General features: G+C 25.3%; 2 protein-coding genes across 4 annotated transcripts; both read right to left on the reverse strand.

Moving 5' to 3' along the window:
* Positions 1–444: 444 nt before the first annotated feature.
* Positions 445–3,110, reverse strand: LOC105248399 (transmembrane protein 192). Of its 3 annotated transcripts, none has more exons than XM_020026617.2 (4): positions 2,745–2,944; positions 1,576–1,718; positions 1,088–1,484; positions 445–789 (listed from the first exon to the last, which is right to left on the reverse strand). In XM_020026617.2, the coding sequence occupies exons 2-4, from the start codon at positions 1,678–1,680 to the stop codon at positions 545–547; spliced, it is 747 nt and encodes a 248-aa protein (XP_019882176.1). In that variant the 5' UTR covers positions 1,681–1,718; positions 2,745–2,944; the 3' UTR covers positions 445–544. The 3 variants fall into 3 exon arrangements, with proteins under 3 accessions (XP_019882176.1, XP_011251461.1, XP_011251462.1); XM_011253159.3 differs by lacking the exon at positions 2,745–2,944 and adding an exon at positions 2,962–3,110 and having other exon boundaries at positions 446–789; XM_011253160.3 differs by lacking the exon at positions 2,745–2,944 and adding an exon at positions 2,163–2,540 and having other exon boundaries at positions 446–789.
* A 2,507-nt stretch (positions 3,111–5,617) lies between these two features.
* LOC105250008 (aminopeptidase N) lies at positions 5,618–14,658 on the reverse strand. Its single transcript, XM_025408808.1, has 12 exons — positions 14,564–14,658; positions 12,628–13,153; positions 11,975–12,445; positions 11,685–11,868; positions 11,198–11,345; positions 10,477–10,555; positions 9,239–9,600; positions 8,173–8,450; positions 6,833–7,017; positions 6,337–6,663; positions 6,180–6,249; positions 5,618–6,021 (listed from the first exon to the last, which is right to left on the reverse strand). Exons 2-12 carry the CDS (start codon positions 13,131–13,133, stop codon positions 5,857–5,859), a joined length of 2,775 nt encoding a protein of 924 aa, XP_025264593.1. The 5' UTR covers positions 13,134–13,153; positions 14,564–14,658; the 3' UTR covers positions 5,618–5,856.
* Between the last annotated feature and the right edge of the window lie 459 nt (positions 14,659–15,117).

Below are 15,117 nucleotides of genomic sequence, written 5' to 3' on the forward strand. Positions count from 1 at the left end.
GCGTAAAGCTTTGCCACTGATGTGTTACAAGCCATGTGACACCATTTTAAGAATATATTTGATATATTGTTTTATCGACTACAATAGCAATATGTACGAACAAATACGTTATATGGTAAGTTTCATAAAATATTTTTACATTTTTATCTTGAATCTATTATTTACATCTATGAATAAGAGATATATACGCATCTAAATCACAAAAAAATGTATGCATGAAAATATAAAAGTAATACATTTTTTAGATTAAGATATGTTTCAAATATATAATGCGAAACAAAGATAATTTGTAACCAATCAGAAAATATGCAAGTTTTTTTTAGTGAACTTATACAGGAATATATCTTTTTAATATAAAAAAGAAAAAAGCATCATCTATATTGAATAATTTCATGAGAAGACATATCTCGAAATTAAGAAATTAAATTTTTGGGGGCTTTGCAATTGACCAATATAATAACATAATTATAAATAATTAATCCTGTTTTTTTATATATATACATATGCTTCATAAGAATGATATGTAGTCATAACTTTTCTTATCTCATGATTCCATTGCTCTACGTTGAGATGCTAATAGCATTATCCTGTGACTTAGATTTATATTGTGATCTCTTAAATATCTTATTAGATCTGCTTGTTTTTCCAGCAATTCTTCCATATTTGTTCCCCTTTCGTGATAACCAATTTCTCCCATTCCAGAATAAGAATCCTGTGTAAAGGATGACAGCCATTCGTCGCGAGTAACGTCGGGCAATGGACGTAACTGATTGAATCTCATAACTCTTTCTACATGAGGAACAAATCGTAATGAAATATAATTAAATAAAGTAGTACAAATCTTTAAATTTTTAGTGCTTTAGTGTTAAAATTCATACTCTGAAAATGCTTTAAATGTTTACATTTTTTAAGAGAGAAATGACAAAGAAACCTCAAAATTATTTTCAATATTTCTTGATATTTTCTTCTATTATTCAAGATTTTTTCCCGATATTTTTTCAAATATATATGAGAATATACAAAGTTTATTTTGTTAATAAACTTTTCCTCTTTTGTTTGTTATATCCTTCTTTTGCAAGATACTTACTGATATAATTAATGTAAGCGGGCACAATTATCACAAGTTCCAAATTAGTTAGAACAAAAATGTAGTTCAGAGGTGTGAACCATTCTGATGTCTTGCAGTATCGCTCATAGTCAATTTTGTGTGTGTGATGTAGAATCACAGCAAGTAGCAAATAGCATGTGTTCCATAACGATGTAATGAAAAGAGGTATCCTTATAAGTCGATATGTTATTTGATAGAAATCTAAATATCCATCAATACGCAATTTATGATGCCTTGCTTTAACAACATGATCCGTCACCATGACTATCAGCCAATAGGCACAATGTAAATATAAGTATATAAAATACGTGTCACATTTGTTTTGCTCTTCTGGCCAGACAGACACAAACACAATCCCAGTAATTTCCAATGAAATCTACAAAATACAAAAATATTTCAATTATCCAATTCAGCTATTGAATATTTAATATATTAAAGACACAGCACAGTAAGTGAGATATACTTACTCCAAGCAAAAGTGACATGGATACAATTGGCACAGTGTTCAACTGCTGAAAATTGTCTTCTTCTTGAGAGCTCAAGATTGGTTGAAAGGATTGCTCTTCTTCCATTTTAACAGCTTGATTGAAAAACACTCATGAAATGAATGCTGGAATCATGGAATTATATTATATTCCAGAATATAGATTGTCACAATAATTTAAACCTAATATTTTTACAATAGTTTAAACCTAATAGTTTTTCTCTCTTATATACAATAAGTACCATATATATCAGTGAAAAAATGACTCTGTAATGTAAAGATAGAATTATACACAAGCGTTAACAATACCTACTAACACATACAAATAATTAATATTTTTATGAGTAAAAAATTATCTATAAAAATCACATATAAACAAACTAAATATATATCAGAGAGATAAAAATAGTAGAAAATACTAATGAAATAGAAATGCCAACGATAATTCTCATCTATGCGACAGTTTCAAGTATTGTGCATAGAATTTTATAATCATACGAGCATTAAAAGATAAAAAATATGCCTCAAAAATATTAAAAATAAAAGAAAAATTAAAAGAAACGTTTGTACCTGAAGAAAATAAGCAAAATTCTCGAGATTATTTCATCGATATATTTTTCTCTGCATTATTCTCCTCTCGTTAATGTATTTTAACGAACCAGTGCAAAATGAACGAAATAACGCTTAAATATAATTGTCAGAATATGATATTAATATCGTATATATACGTAGAAAGTGACAAGTGTGTTTTGAACCAAAATACTGCTCGTCTCTAATCGTAATAGACGTAAACGCTTTCATCGATCACAGTTAAATTCACTATGAAAAGAGGCTTTGTAATCGAATTAAACATCGATATGACATTTGATGTGCATTCCACACGAAATGAGGTTTCACTGCCCTAGGTGAGAAAATAAATCGCACTAACATTAAATACGCAGTGACACACACAGTTGCATATATATATATTTTATCGCAGTAAAGAATATTCATCGTGTCCGGTAAAAAAAAAATATCGAAGGAAATAATATTAAAGTTTGCGTCAACCAATTAAAAAAGAATTGGAATAATAAATGAGCCTAACTTAAAGTATAACTTTAATGATTAAAATAAAGTCATTAGAGTGAAATATTATAGTTGAAATATTGATACCTGTCTCGTGACAAGCACACTTTTATAACGCGCCTAAGCACAAGTCTGGTGGCCACGTGATCAATGATGTAGCTTAGGTTAGGGTCAAGCGTCAAGTAGTCGCTTCGTATGATTTGAAGCTTGGTTAGATTAGGTTATGTTTACATTCGAGACGTCGAGCTGACGGCGAGCACACGTATCTTATCGATATTTGTACAATTCACAGTGCACTACTCACATTCCCGGAAATATTCGAGTCCTGACCATAAAGTTGACCATGCTACATGATCTTGTCAAACACGGGACACCGACATCTTTTAGCCTCTCGTCTGCTCGAGTGACGCCATACCTCGCTTTGCTTCGAGTGCATTTGCGGCGTCATTCACTCGGCAGTGGCTGTCAAATCACTGGAGCCTCTTCCTGAGATATATGTATATATGTCGCAGGATAAGAAAATAGGTTACATGCAGGATAAGAAAATACGCTTTCAGCTCGATTTCGATGCTATCAGAAATCATCTCTACATTCGTTATCTGTGAAAATAAAAATGCGATAATTTTTTTCTTATTTACATATCATCACTTTTTTTATCTAAAGAAATTATAACAGTCTCCCAGGTAGCAAGATGACGTCTAAGACGTCTTAAAGACGTCATTAAGATGTCTTAAGACGTCTATGACGTCATTAAGACATTGTTAAGACATCATTCTGCTACTAGGGCTTTATAGTATACATATATAACATTGTTATCATAATACATAGTAGTTGATAGATTTATAAAATTGAAATCACAAATCAATTAGTCGTTATAATGTAATAAATTTTGACATTCGGCGAAATACAATATTTTTGTATATGGCACATTCCTCGCCTAGTGAATTATAAAAGTTGCAGTTTTCTATATTTCTATAAAGAAATTATGACATTGTGAAATATAGTTCATCTTTCAAATATATGTTTTGAAAATATAAACCTCTTGTAAATTGGAATTATATATTCCCATCGCATATATTAGTATTCTCAGTTAGTTTTGTGATAATCCTCAAGAATGCGTCTTCTCATCGGACGGAATAAAGTTTTGATCTATAAGAACAAAAAACTTTTTGCTCCTTTCTTTTAATTGGATAATCAAACGACTATTCTACTTCAAAATAGATTTTTAAATGCAATAATGTTACAATGCATCTGAGTTTTTCGTATATACGCAGCAACAATAAAATTTCAGCAGAATTTTCGGTAATTTTCAATTGTTTATTTTTTCTTCCTAGCTCATGAAAACAAGATAATAATATGTAAAGTAATTGCGAAAATATAAAATACTCCCTTTCTTAAGAATGTGTTTACTTAATATGTCGAACTTTTTAATGCAAAGTGGTTAAATATAAGTATTTAGTTAAAAAATATTTTTGTAATAGAGTGCGGGAAATTAATATTATTGATCGTAATTATATTTTAAAGTTCGAAGATTTATTGGAAAATAAACAAAAATAATCTACAATATTTTAAAATAAAAATATCAAAAATTCCATAGTGTCGCTAGATTTATTAATGAAACAATTATTATATAATAATTATTATAAATAATTATTATTATTAATAACAATTATTATTCAATTTTATTGCAAGCTTAAAAAGATTATTGAAGTGACTACCTGTTTTTTTTCTTGCCATTTCTTTTAGACCGACATACATAATATTGGATAATAAAACATATAAGGAAATAAGTAAAGTTTCTGAGCTTTCATTTCTGATTCTACATGTATATATAGAACCCAGGATTCATAAGTAACATTAGCATATGTGGAAGTCATATATTAACTTTTTTTGTTCGAAATTAGTAATGAGCGGAATTTTAATCTTATGAGTATAGTTTTAATCTTATAGTTACTCTATATATAAATATCATTTCCAGAACGACACTTCTCTCGTTTTAATATACGGCGGTGATATCCAATATCATTTCTAATTCCGGAATGTTCAACTGCGGATTACAAAGTGAATTTTTATTTCTTTATTATGGCGACTACAATGATAAACGCAATACAAAAATAATATAATGAGCGTCTTTATTTTGGTGAGTGAAATCAAAATTAATTGCTTCTAATGTTTGAGAGAATAATTATTTCTATTTTATATCACGTTATTCTAATATTATGAGCAATAAACGGAATAATCTGCGTTTTGATGTATTTGCTATTAAGCAATATTTCTTCATGACAAAGAAGAAAAAAATAAGAAAAAAAGTGTTAATTTAAACTTCTTCAGTATTGTAATAAAATAAATAATTTCTTTATATCAGAAATTTTTTCAAAAACATTCATCGTATGTGTTTTGAGTTTGTCGATTTTGATTGAAGAAGAAGAGTTCTAAAATTAAAAATCAGAAAACATTTCCTTTCTCGACTTCCGCTAATCATCAATAAAGAACAAATCAAACTTTGAATTCATTAATGCCGAATTAATATTTTCTGTAAATCTGTATTTTCAAAAAATACTAAATCGGTAACATTTAATTAACATTTGTTATAAATAATGTTGGGACTTATAAGTAATGTTAACACTTTTATTATATTGTATAAACCTATCTTAATAAAAACTTTATTCAAATAAAAAAAGCATGATTATTTAATTATTTCTCATTCTCAGCTAAAATTAAAAATTGAAATAGTATAATAAGTCTTAAAAATACTAAATTTATCCTTATATATATCTTAAATTTTTAATGCATATTTAGTAATAGTATATATATTTAATTAATATCTGAAAATTTTACAGAATATTTAACAGAAAGTATATTTTAGTATATTTAAGTATAGTTAATTAATATCATACATATATGTGTATATTTCTGTGTATGTGTGTGTATGTATATATTTATATTTATAATATATGTATGCATATATTATATGAATGTGTATAAATTTATATTATATTACCCGATTATGCTCCAACATTATTTTGGATTTAAACGAGATTTAAATATATGTCTACCTATTATCTTTCTTCCTAAATTAATAACGATAGATATATATTTAAGTTTCGCTTAAAGCCAAAATAACGTTAGTGTATCCGGGTTTTAAACATTCATGCTGCATAATTGATTTCTTCGATGCGTTATCTAGATGTATAGATCTTTAGTTTTCTGACTGAGTACAACACAAAGATTCAACATGTTCTATCTGTTTCTGGATTTCCAACCAGCGTGTTTCTATCTTGTGTTCAACATCGGGAATAATAATGCTTCTTATGTCCAAAATTGGAATTGATGCTTCAATTTCATGTTTTACAAAATTGCTTATCTAAAATAGATTAATATCGCACTATCATGCAGAATATCTTTATAAACAGAATTAGAAAAATTATACAAAATATATCATAATTATATTATAATAAAAAGTAAATTTTATAATAAAAACTTAATAAATAAGTACAGAAATTTGATTCATTATTAATTTACCTCGTCCAACTGATCCTTGAAATACACATTGTTAATCATAACAATTAAAGTCACAATATGATTGACTTCCCTATGAAAACAAAACAATACATTTATAATTAATTCAATAAATTTTCACGTCTTTGTGTAGTATATTTTTATTAAATAATATCATTACCTGTGATTTATTTTTTCGAAATTATTTAATAAATCTTTAAGCATATACTTAGTATTCCTCGCAAGAGTAAAAAGAAAAATATTAGCATTTAAGGCAAAATCTTGCTCGTTTGGACGGTAAGGTTGATACCAAAGTTTTTTCAAAATTTGTGGTAATTTTATTTCTAAATAATTAATTATAATTTCAGAATTTTCAGTGCAAGCCAGGCATTCCAAAATTATATGATCTGTTTCCTTCATGTAATACTGAAAAACTTTCTCCCATATACCACGATCTGCCATTTTCAATCCATTACAATATGTCCACCTCTTCCATCCAGGTAAAAGTCTACAGAAGATAGAAAAGAAGTAGAGATGTTTTAACAAAATTATGTTAATAGATTCTTTAGTGTTTGATTTGAAAATTATTTCTTATACATATGAAAAATAATTTATTAATTGCATAATATAAAAATAATACAAAAATATTTCGTATCAAGTATTGTAAAAAGAATTACTTATTTTTTTTAGTATTTAACAGATGCCATTCCAATGTACGATTGGCCAATGTTTTACAAAAAGGATCATCAATAATACATTTCCACTTTGCGAGTTCTTGCTTTAAATATGTAGTATGATCATCGGCGCTATTTTCATATGAATTCCACATCGTTAAAGGAATATTCTGTACCATAAATTTAAACTGTAACATTTGCCAAAATTTGATAAAAATTTAGTATTTTTTATTCAATTTTTTCACATTATTTATAAGTAGAAATATAAATGTATATGTATTTTTACTACACAGTTTTATTTTAATAAGTTTATGATGTTATAGTGGTAACTATTATAATAATCAAATTAGTCAATCTTTTATTTGTATAATTCTGTACATATTTTGTATCTAAATGGATCTACATTCTTAATATGTATTTTTCAGTTTATATGAGTGACTCAAATTATGTGATACAAGTTCGAAAAATAATAGTTTGAGAAATACTTTTTTTCATTTTCTTTTATTATTGAGTAGACATATAAATGATTTAAATATGTAAATCCGATTGTTCTCGAAAATAGATGATTTCAGTTTAATTATATTAATGATACATCGCGTTGCACCTAAAATAATAACTAGTGATTCGTAATCAAGTTTAGAATTATATCACTTAATATTAGGCTCATTCATATATTGATCGATGAATTTATATGATCAATTATTTTTTAAATTTAAATCTGTATATCGATTTTAAATATTTCAAATCTGTAAAGTATCAACATTTTTAAACAAATATTTATAAATAGATTATTATAAACTATATACAATGTAATAAAATTATTATAAAAGTAAGTCAGTTTCTCTCTTCAAATAAAATGTTTGCAAAAATTTTATTCTCCGCAAACATTCTATTGTGAAAGAAAATTAATATAAGAAAGATAATTGTTACTGTGTATTCTATGATATCCTAAACTTGAATATAACAATTATACACCATTGTAACTTGTAATATAAATTCTGAAGTCTTAATATTGGAAGAAAATAGCAATAGGAAAAATTCAAAATTTATAAAATGTGAGAGAGATTATTACAAAGATTATTACATTATTATTATTATTATAGAGAGATTACTACATTATTAAAAAGAAAATATACATAAACATTTAAAATATATTTTTGACCTAAGATATATAAATAACAAACTTAAGTAATAATATATAATTAAAATATTTCTTTAAAATCATACTTCATATATCTATTTTTCAAAGAATTATCTCTTATGAAATGAAATTATTGCATTAAATCGTAAATAATTGGCTTAATAGTAAATTTAAAAAATCAATAATTGTCTACCTCACCTACCTTCAAGTAAGGATAAAATTTTAATAATGGGATCAAACGCGACAAAAATTCAAATACTTTGATCATAGGATACCATGCTATATAATCTCTTTCCCTTGACAAATAATTAGCAAGTTTCCAAAATAAGAGAAAATCAAGATTTTTCTTCATCACAAAGTAAAATGCGTCATCGATGATTTGTGCTCGATTGAGAACATGTATATTCGTATATTTCTCAGAATTTAAGTATCGGGCAATTTTTCGCCAATTCTCGGTATCATAATAGACGCGATAAGGTCCTGTTATAAAACAAATTACTTTCCTTAATTATTAGATTTTTTTAATCTTTTATATAAACTGAAAACTGTTTCAAAATTTTTGCATTTTATGCGATTTTACCTTAAATATATATATATAAATATAAATAAATATATATACATAGAACAAAATAAAGCGTTACGAATTTTTATTTACAAAAATATTGTTTCTAGAGAAAAAAAGTTTCAAATAAAAGTTAGGGTATTAAAGGCGGCATAAGTTAATATGTTATAGGAATGTTTGTAAGTGACAGTCTCTGAGATCGAGATCAACTTCATTCCTTTAATAAAAATAAATGACCTTTCAAATTCTGATATAAAAAATATTTCCATTCAAAACAAGAAAATTTACTCCGTAATGAACTTGAAAACCGTCAACTACCGTTAACCGTAACTAACGTTTCTACATACCATTTGAAATTATACTGCTATTTTTGTATGAAATTTTTCTCTGAAAACAATATTTTTGGAAATAAAAATTCGTAATTCTTTATTTTGTCTACTTTGTATATATATACACACATTATTTTAAATATATTTTTTGTTTATTGTTATTTGTAAACCTGTATCACATATGATATATGATAATAAATATGGTATGAATTGAAAAATTCATAGAAATTTGTACGTAAATTTGTATAAAAATTTTGTAAAAAATCAAATTAGTCTTGCCTACAAGTATAATATTGAAATTATACAATATATATATATACAGAGAGAAAGAGAGAGAGAGAGACAATGAAAACCTAAATTCATTATCCAATATTTACCAGCTTGTTGTAAGTTGAAAATAATCCATTGATTTTTGTCAAGAAAGAATTCAATTTGTGATTGTGATGGTGTTAACCAAACATTTGTCCAAGTTTTGGTAAAATTAGGGTTCAACTCCGTAGTATAAGTAACAGGTATATAATATTGTTTTTCATCCAATGTGTTGTTAAATTGTACCGATATATTTACAACATTTTTAGAATAATCTCGCATCACGTTCAATACGGGAAAGCTTCTCTGCATAGCCCATGATTCCATTATGCTTTTTATATTAAGCTTATAGTTGAAATTTAATTCAATCATGATAGATTGCATAGCGTTCCATAAATGATCGGAAGTTGTTGCTTTACGGTCAGAGAATCTAAGATAAGATTTAACATTATGGCAATTTTAATACTATAAAATTAATCAGCGCATAATGAAAAAGAAAATCATAATTTATATAATTTAATTTCATATTTTAATTTATAAGATAATGTACTTTTATAGAAAAATATTTTTAAAAACTTTAATATAATTATATATGTATTGTATATATATGTATATATATATATATATATATATATATGTGTATATGTATGCAATTATATTAAAGTAGTATATAAATTTATATAAATTTCAATCTCTACAGAAGTTATATTATATTATATTTATATATCCAAGATCAATCATAATATCAGTAAATAGACCATTTTAAAGCCTATATCATTGGTCTGAAACATTTCTTCATAGCTTCACTATTTTCAGAAATAATTGACCGTTTCCAGATTTTTAAATTACGCTGGTTATTTATAACGTATAATAAAAAATATAAATATATATTTATTAATGAATGACAATCTGTCGCAAAATTGAATAAATAATAATTGTAATTTTTATATTACGAAGAATCATTTATATTTGTATGTTTGAAGAAAACTAGATTCTCAAAATATTATTCAATTCGAATTGTTTAAAAATTAGAATTTATTTAAATCTCTATCATAGAATTTATTTAAATCTCTATCATAGAATTCATTTAAATCTCTATCATATTCATTAAAAAAAAATTCGTGTTGAAATTCAATCGACAAAAATTCATAAATATGAAAGAACTGCGTTAATTTGAGATATTTTAAATAACTACATCTTTCTTAAACATTAAATAAGAAATATATTGTCGAACTTATCACATATATTTCAATTTCTTTTTCCTATGTATATTATATATTATTACATTGCAATATATCATACTTACAGGTTCAAATATTTATTGATGCCCATAAAGAATATATTAGATGGCAATGTTCGTTCTAACATACGCCATATAATGGATCCTATAATGTTGGAAAGAAAAAAAATAATTTAGTATATTTAAAATGCAATGCGTAATGGAATAAATCTATAATTAAAATTAAATATAAAGTTTGTGTAATTAAATTTAAATAACTACAGTTATAAAAGATTGTTAAATACATTTCAACGCAAAAAAACTTATAACAGATCTATAACGGATTAATAAAACAATACTTGTGGAAATAACAAGTTACATAATTATAAGGAATTGATTGAAAAGTTTAATGTCTTGTTACATACATTCTGTTTAAGCACTTATTGAAAAATCTTGTTTTGTATTACGTTTCATGATTTTTGTGAAGTCGTAGATAGACATATATATAGATAAAGTTTTGAAAAGTTATATATTATAAAATTATATAAAAAAATTTAGGATAAATGTTTACATATAATCAACTCCTGCAAAAATATTAATGACCTTGTCATACGTTATAGAGATCATCTTTCTGAGTAACATACAGAAGATTTTGCGTAGATTTATCATTTGTAAATATTTAATATAATGAATTATGTATTTTACAAATCAATTTGCTTATATATGACCTTATTTTTTATGAAATTAACATTTAGAAATTTATAATAATTTATTCAATTATTTATTTTACATAATGTTATATATATACCTTTGATATGGGAAAGAGAAGAATAATAATTTCCAGGATAAGTATTATATTCTACAGCAGAATTTATAACAATATATGAGTTTAGATCGAGTAGTGCATGTTGAACTTGAACTATAAACCAATCCATCATTCGGGAATTTGGCAGAGCCTAAAAGCAATTCAATGAAAATGATAATTAATGAAAAAGAAAAAGCTTTTGATACATATATCAAATAATTATTATGTACTAATATTAAAAATACAGTTTGTATATAAATTGTATGTAATTTGTATGTAAATTTTTCCATAATAATTTTAATATATTTTAATATATAACATTTATTTCTTATTAAATTCATTTACCAAATTTATAGAAATTTAAAAGACAGAATTGTCATTTTATATTTAATAAATAAAAAGATTTGCACAAATATTTATCAATTGTCTACGTTGCTAAACTGTTAATTGTTTTGATTGTGTATTCATAGGGTTCGTAAGATAAGACAACCTTCTCAAGGATATATTCTTGAAGATACATTATAAAGCCTTCGTTTAACCATTGATGAAAACAATAAGATGGATTTAACAGATTGCCAATATATTTTTGTGTCATTCCACGTGCTATTAAGCGTGCAATTCTCATTTTGCGAGCAACAGGATCTAGTTCATCATCATAAATTATATCTGTTTCTCTAAAAACCATTTCGCATTATAAATGTATTAAAAATGTTGGATAGTAATATAATTTTTTACATAAATTGATTATAATATATCTATTTTTATAATTATGTATATTACCTGTAGAAAACGAATCCTAAAGTCTGCTTAATTTCATCTTTTAAATCAGAGAATGCGACATGATCCACTTTTCTCTCGATGAAAAGAAGGGCCTTTTCAAGGACTTTTTTCGAATTATACCAATTCTTCTCTAAGTACATAGTAACATTTTCAGCAACATGTAGTGCAAATTTCATATGCGGTATCAATTTCGATCTGCACCAGATGCTAGTTGTGTTATCCAAATTGGTAATCCTATGAAAACTGGATTCCATTAATATTACATTACTTATAGTGAAAAAAGACTTGTAAAAATATGTCAACATCATATTATTTTCCAACAATTTAGATTCTCGTATCGGCATATTTGACAAAACTTTGTAACTTCGATCATGCTTTATGGAAATATCAAAAGTAATCCTTAATTCTGGTTTGTTCCAAAATGGCAATATTTGTTGTTGCTTTGTCTGGACACCTGTTATGATTAACCACCTGCCATATTTTAACGATATATTAGATAACGACTAATTCTAGACAATTGTGGGCAGAAGGATGTACAAAAAGCACAAATGTACCATTTATTTTTGATAATTCAATATCTTTACTTATTTTATTTATTTTCACTTATTTCCAATATCTTTACTTATTTTTGATAATTCAATATCTTTACTTACTCTTCTGTACTTCTCTCTGTTCCATATCTGCCTTTATTCAGAGTTGCGAAAGTGTCTGTTACGAATTCAATAGGTATACTAAATTGTATATACAGAATATATACTCCACGGAATAAGACATCGTCAAGGTGAAGCAAAATAATGTCGTCATCATCTATTGAACGATCAAAATAATAATCTTGTTTCGCTTCACGAATGACTCTATTGTTAATTTCCTTTAATTCCCATTTGCTTATCCTCATCCAAAACAGCACATGAAAACCGATATAGTGTGTTTTGTCATTAACATATATAATGATTTCACATTCGCCATAAAAAAACATAGTAAACATAGGATTAAATTGAAATTGTACGATATAATGCATTGGCGTTATATTTTCCGATAAAATGTAATTTGATACATTGCGCTTCGTATTTTCCCATTCGTCTTCTTCATCGATAGAATCCGCTATTGCGATTGCAGCAATGTATATTAAACTTCTTAATAACAGTTTTAAGATTATCATGTTAAATTTCTGTTGAATATCTGTAAAAACGTTTCTTTATTAAAAAATAAGTAATTTAGAAAGGTAAGCAGATCGATTGATTTTGATGTAAAAAATATGCAAGTGAATTGGCACCAAGATAACAACTTACAATTTTAATTTTAAGAAAATTCAATTATTTTAAAGAAAAATTAAACAATATAGTGATTAATGACTGGATCAATCATTGAAAAAATATAAAATTTATTCAAACGACATATTAAATATTTTCCTTGAATTTGAATATGAAGAACGTAATTTTTTTTAGAATACATAGATAGATGTATTTAAGTAATTCCAAAAAAGACAAATACAAGAAACATAATTCTTGTTTATGTTTAAGATTTATCGAGCTTAGTTATCTTTAAGGTTTCTTTTAATGTAATTATATATTTTTGTCTTGCATATTATGGCATTCTACATACATAATGAGTTTAAAAAATTTTTGAATCCTTTATATATATATATATATATATATATATATATATATATAAGCAAATAAGAAAAAATATATATGTGTGTGTGTGGTGTGTGTGTGTGGTGTGTGTGTGTGTGTGTGGTGTGTGTGTGTGTGTTTTAGTTTAGAGAGACATATATAGAAGCATTGAAATATACGAGAAATGAAGAAATATTCTCAACAACTGGATTTTATAAGTAATATAGATTATATGTTTATTAACATTTTGTTTTCAAAATCAATTTGTCCCTTTTAACCTTAAGTAAGAAATGTATCAAGAACTTACGAACAATAAACATATAACGGAAATCAAATATCAAATATTACAAATTAAATCAAACTCTCGGACAAAACCCTAAAAAGAATTATATTAGTATTTCTTAAAATACGTTCTTTCGAGTAAAATTTATCGAATTAATAAAAATTTCGAATTAATTTTTTCATCGTTTATTCTTCATTCATTCATTACATAACCAATTTAACATATATCCTATGGATTCTAGATACTCATTTTAAAATATTTTTCTAAAAAATATAACACGACCAATATTATATGTTTTTAGATAACTTTATAGAGTAATAGTACAAAATTAATTACACATATAATAATTTTATAATATTAAAAAGGAATTTTGCTTAAATTTTACATTTTCTATATGTCAAAATAATCAAAATATGCTATCACATAAATCAAATCAATAATCACATAATATTGCGTAAATGTTTTTATTTCCATTAACTGTAATATGTGCAAAAGATAGGAACAGTAATATAAAAGTAGAAACAGTATAATAAAAGAAGTTAGTCAATTTGAAAAGTAAAGAAAAATGTCATTTATAAAATAAAATAAAAGCGTTGTCTGTTATTACACACATTTTTGCACATTTAAAGAAAAAGAGATAGAGAAATATTTTATTGAATATTTGTTTATTGAATATTTATTATAATAACTTACTCTATAAATTGAAATAGCCACAGGTTATTTAATATCGAAATCCTGAATTCAATCGCGATCTTACTACTTCTACAAACTACTATAAACTGACGGCGTTGTCGGTATACCTAATAATAAATATGCAAGGTACGAATGTCATGTAAATATCATCTTAGTTATACGTAACAGTAGGGGTATCTTACTCATCGGTAGAAGTTAATATATACGTACTTGTTTAGTCTTTGTATACCGTTTTCATGAAATAGTACTTTTATTTATAAAATAATTTATCTAGAGAAGCATTTGCGAAAAATATCAAATAAGGAGTTATATTTTCTCTTTCTCTCTCTCTGTCTCTCTCTCTCTCTCTCTCTTTTTCTATATATATATATATATATATATATATATATTTTATTTTACATCTTTTATATATATATATATATATATATATATATATTTTATGTTACATCTTTTTTTTATAAAGAATTATCTCTTTTCCAAATTTTACTGTAAAATAAATAAAAGACAAATGCCTGTATTGTATCATTTAAAATATTTTACGTTATATTTTCTGT

Source organism: Camponotus floridanus, unplaced genomic scaffold (genome assembly GCF_003227725.1).
Source record: "Camponotus floridanus strain SB8 unplaced genomic scaffold, Cflo_v7.5 scaffold23, whole genome shotgun sequence".
NCBI lineage: Eukaryota > Metazoa > Arthropoda > Insecta > Hymenoptera > Formicidae > Camponotus > Camponotus floridanus.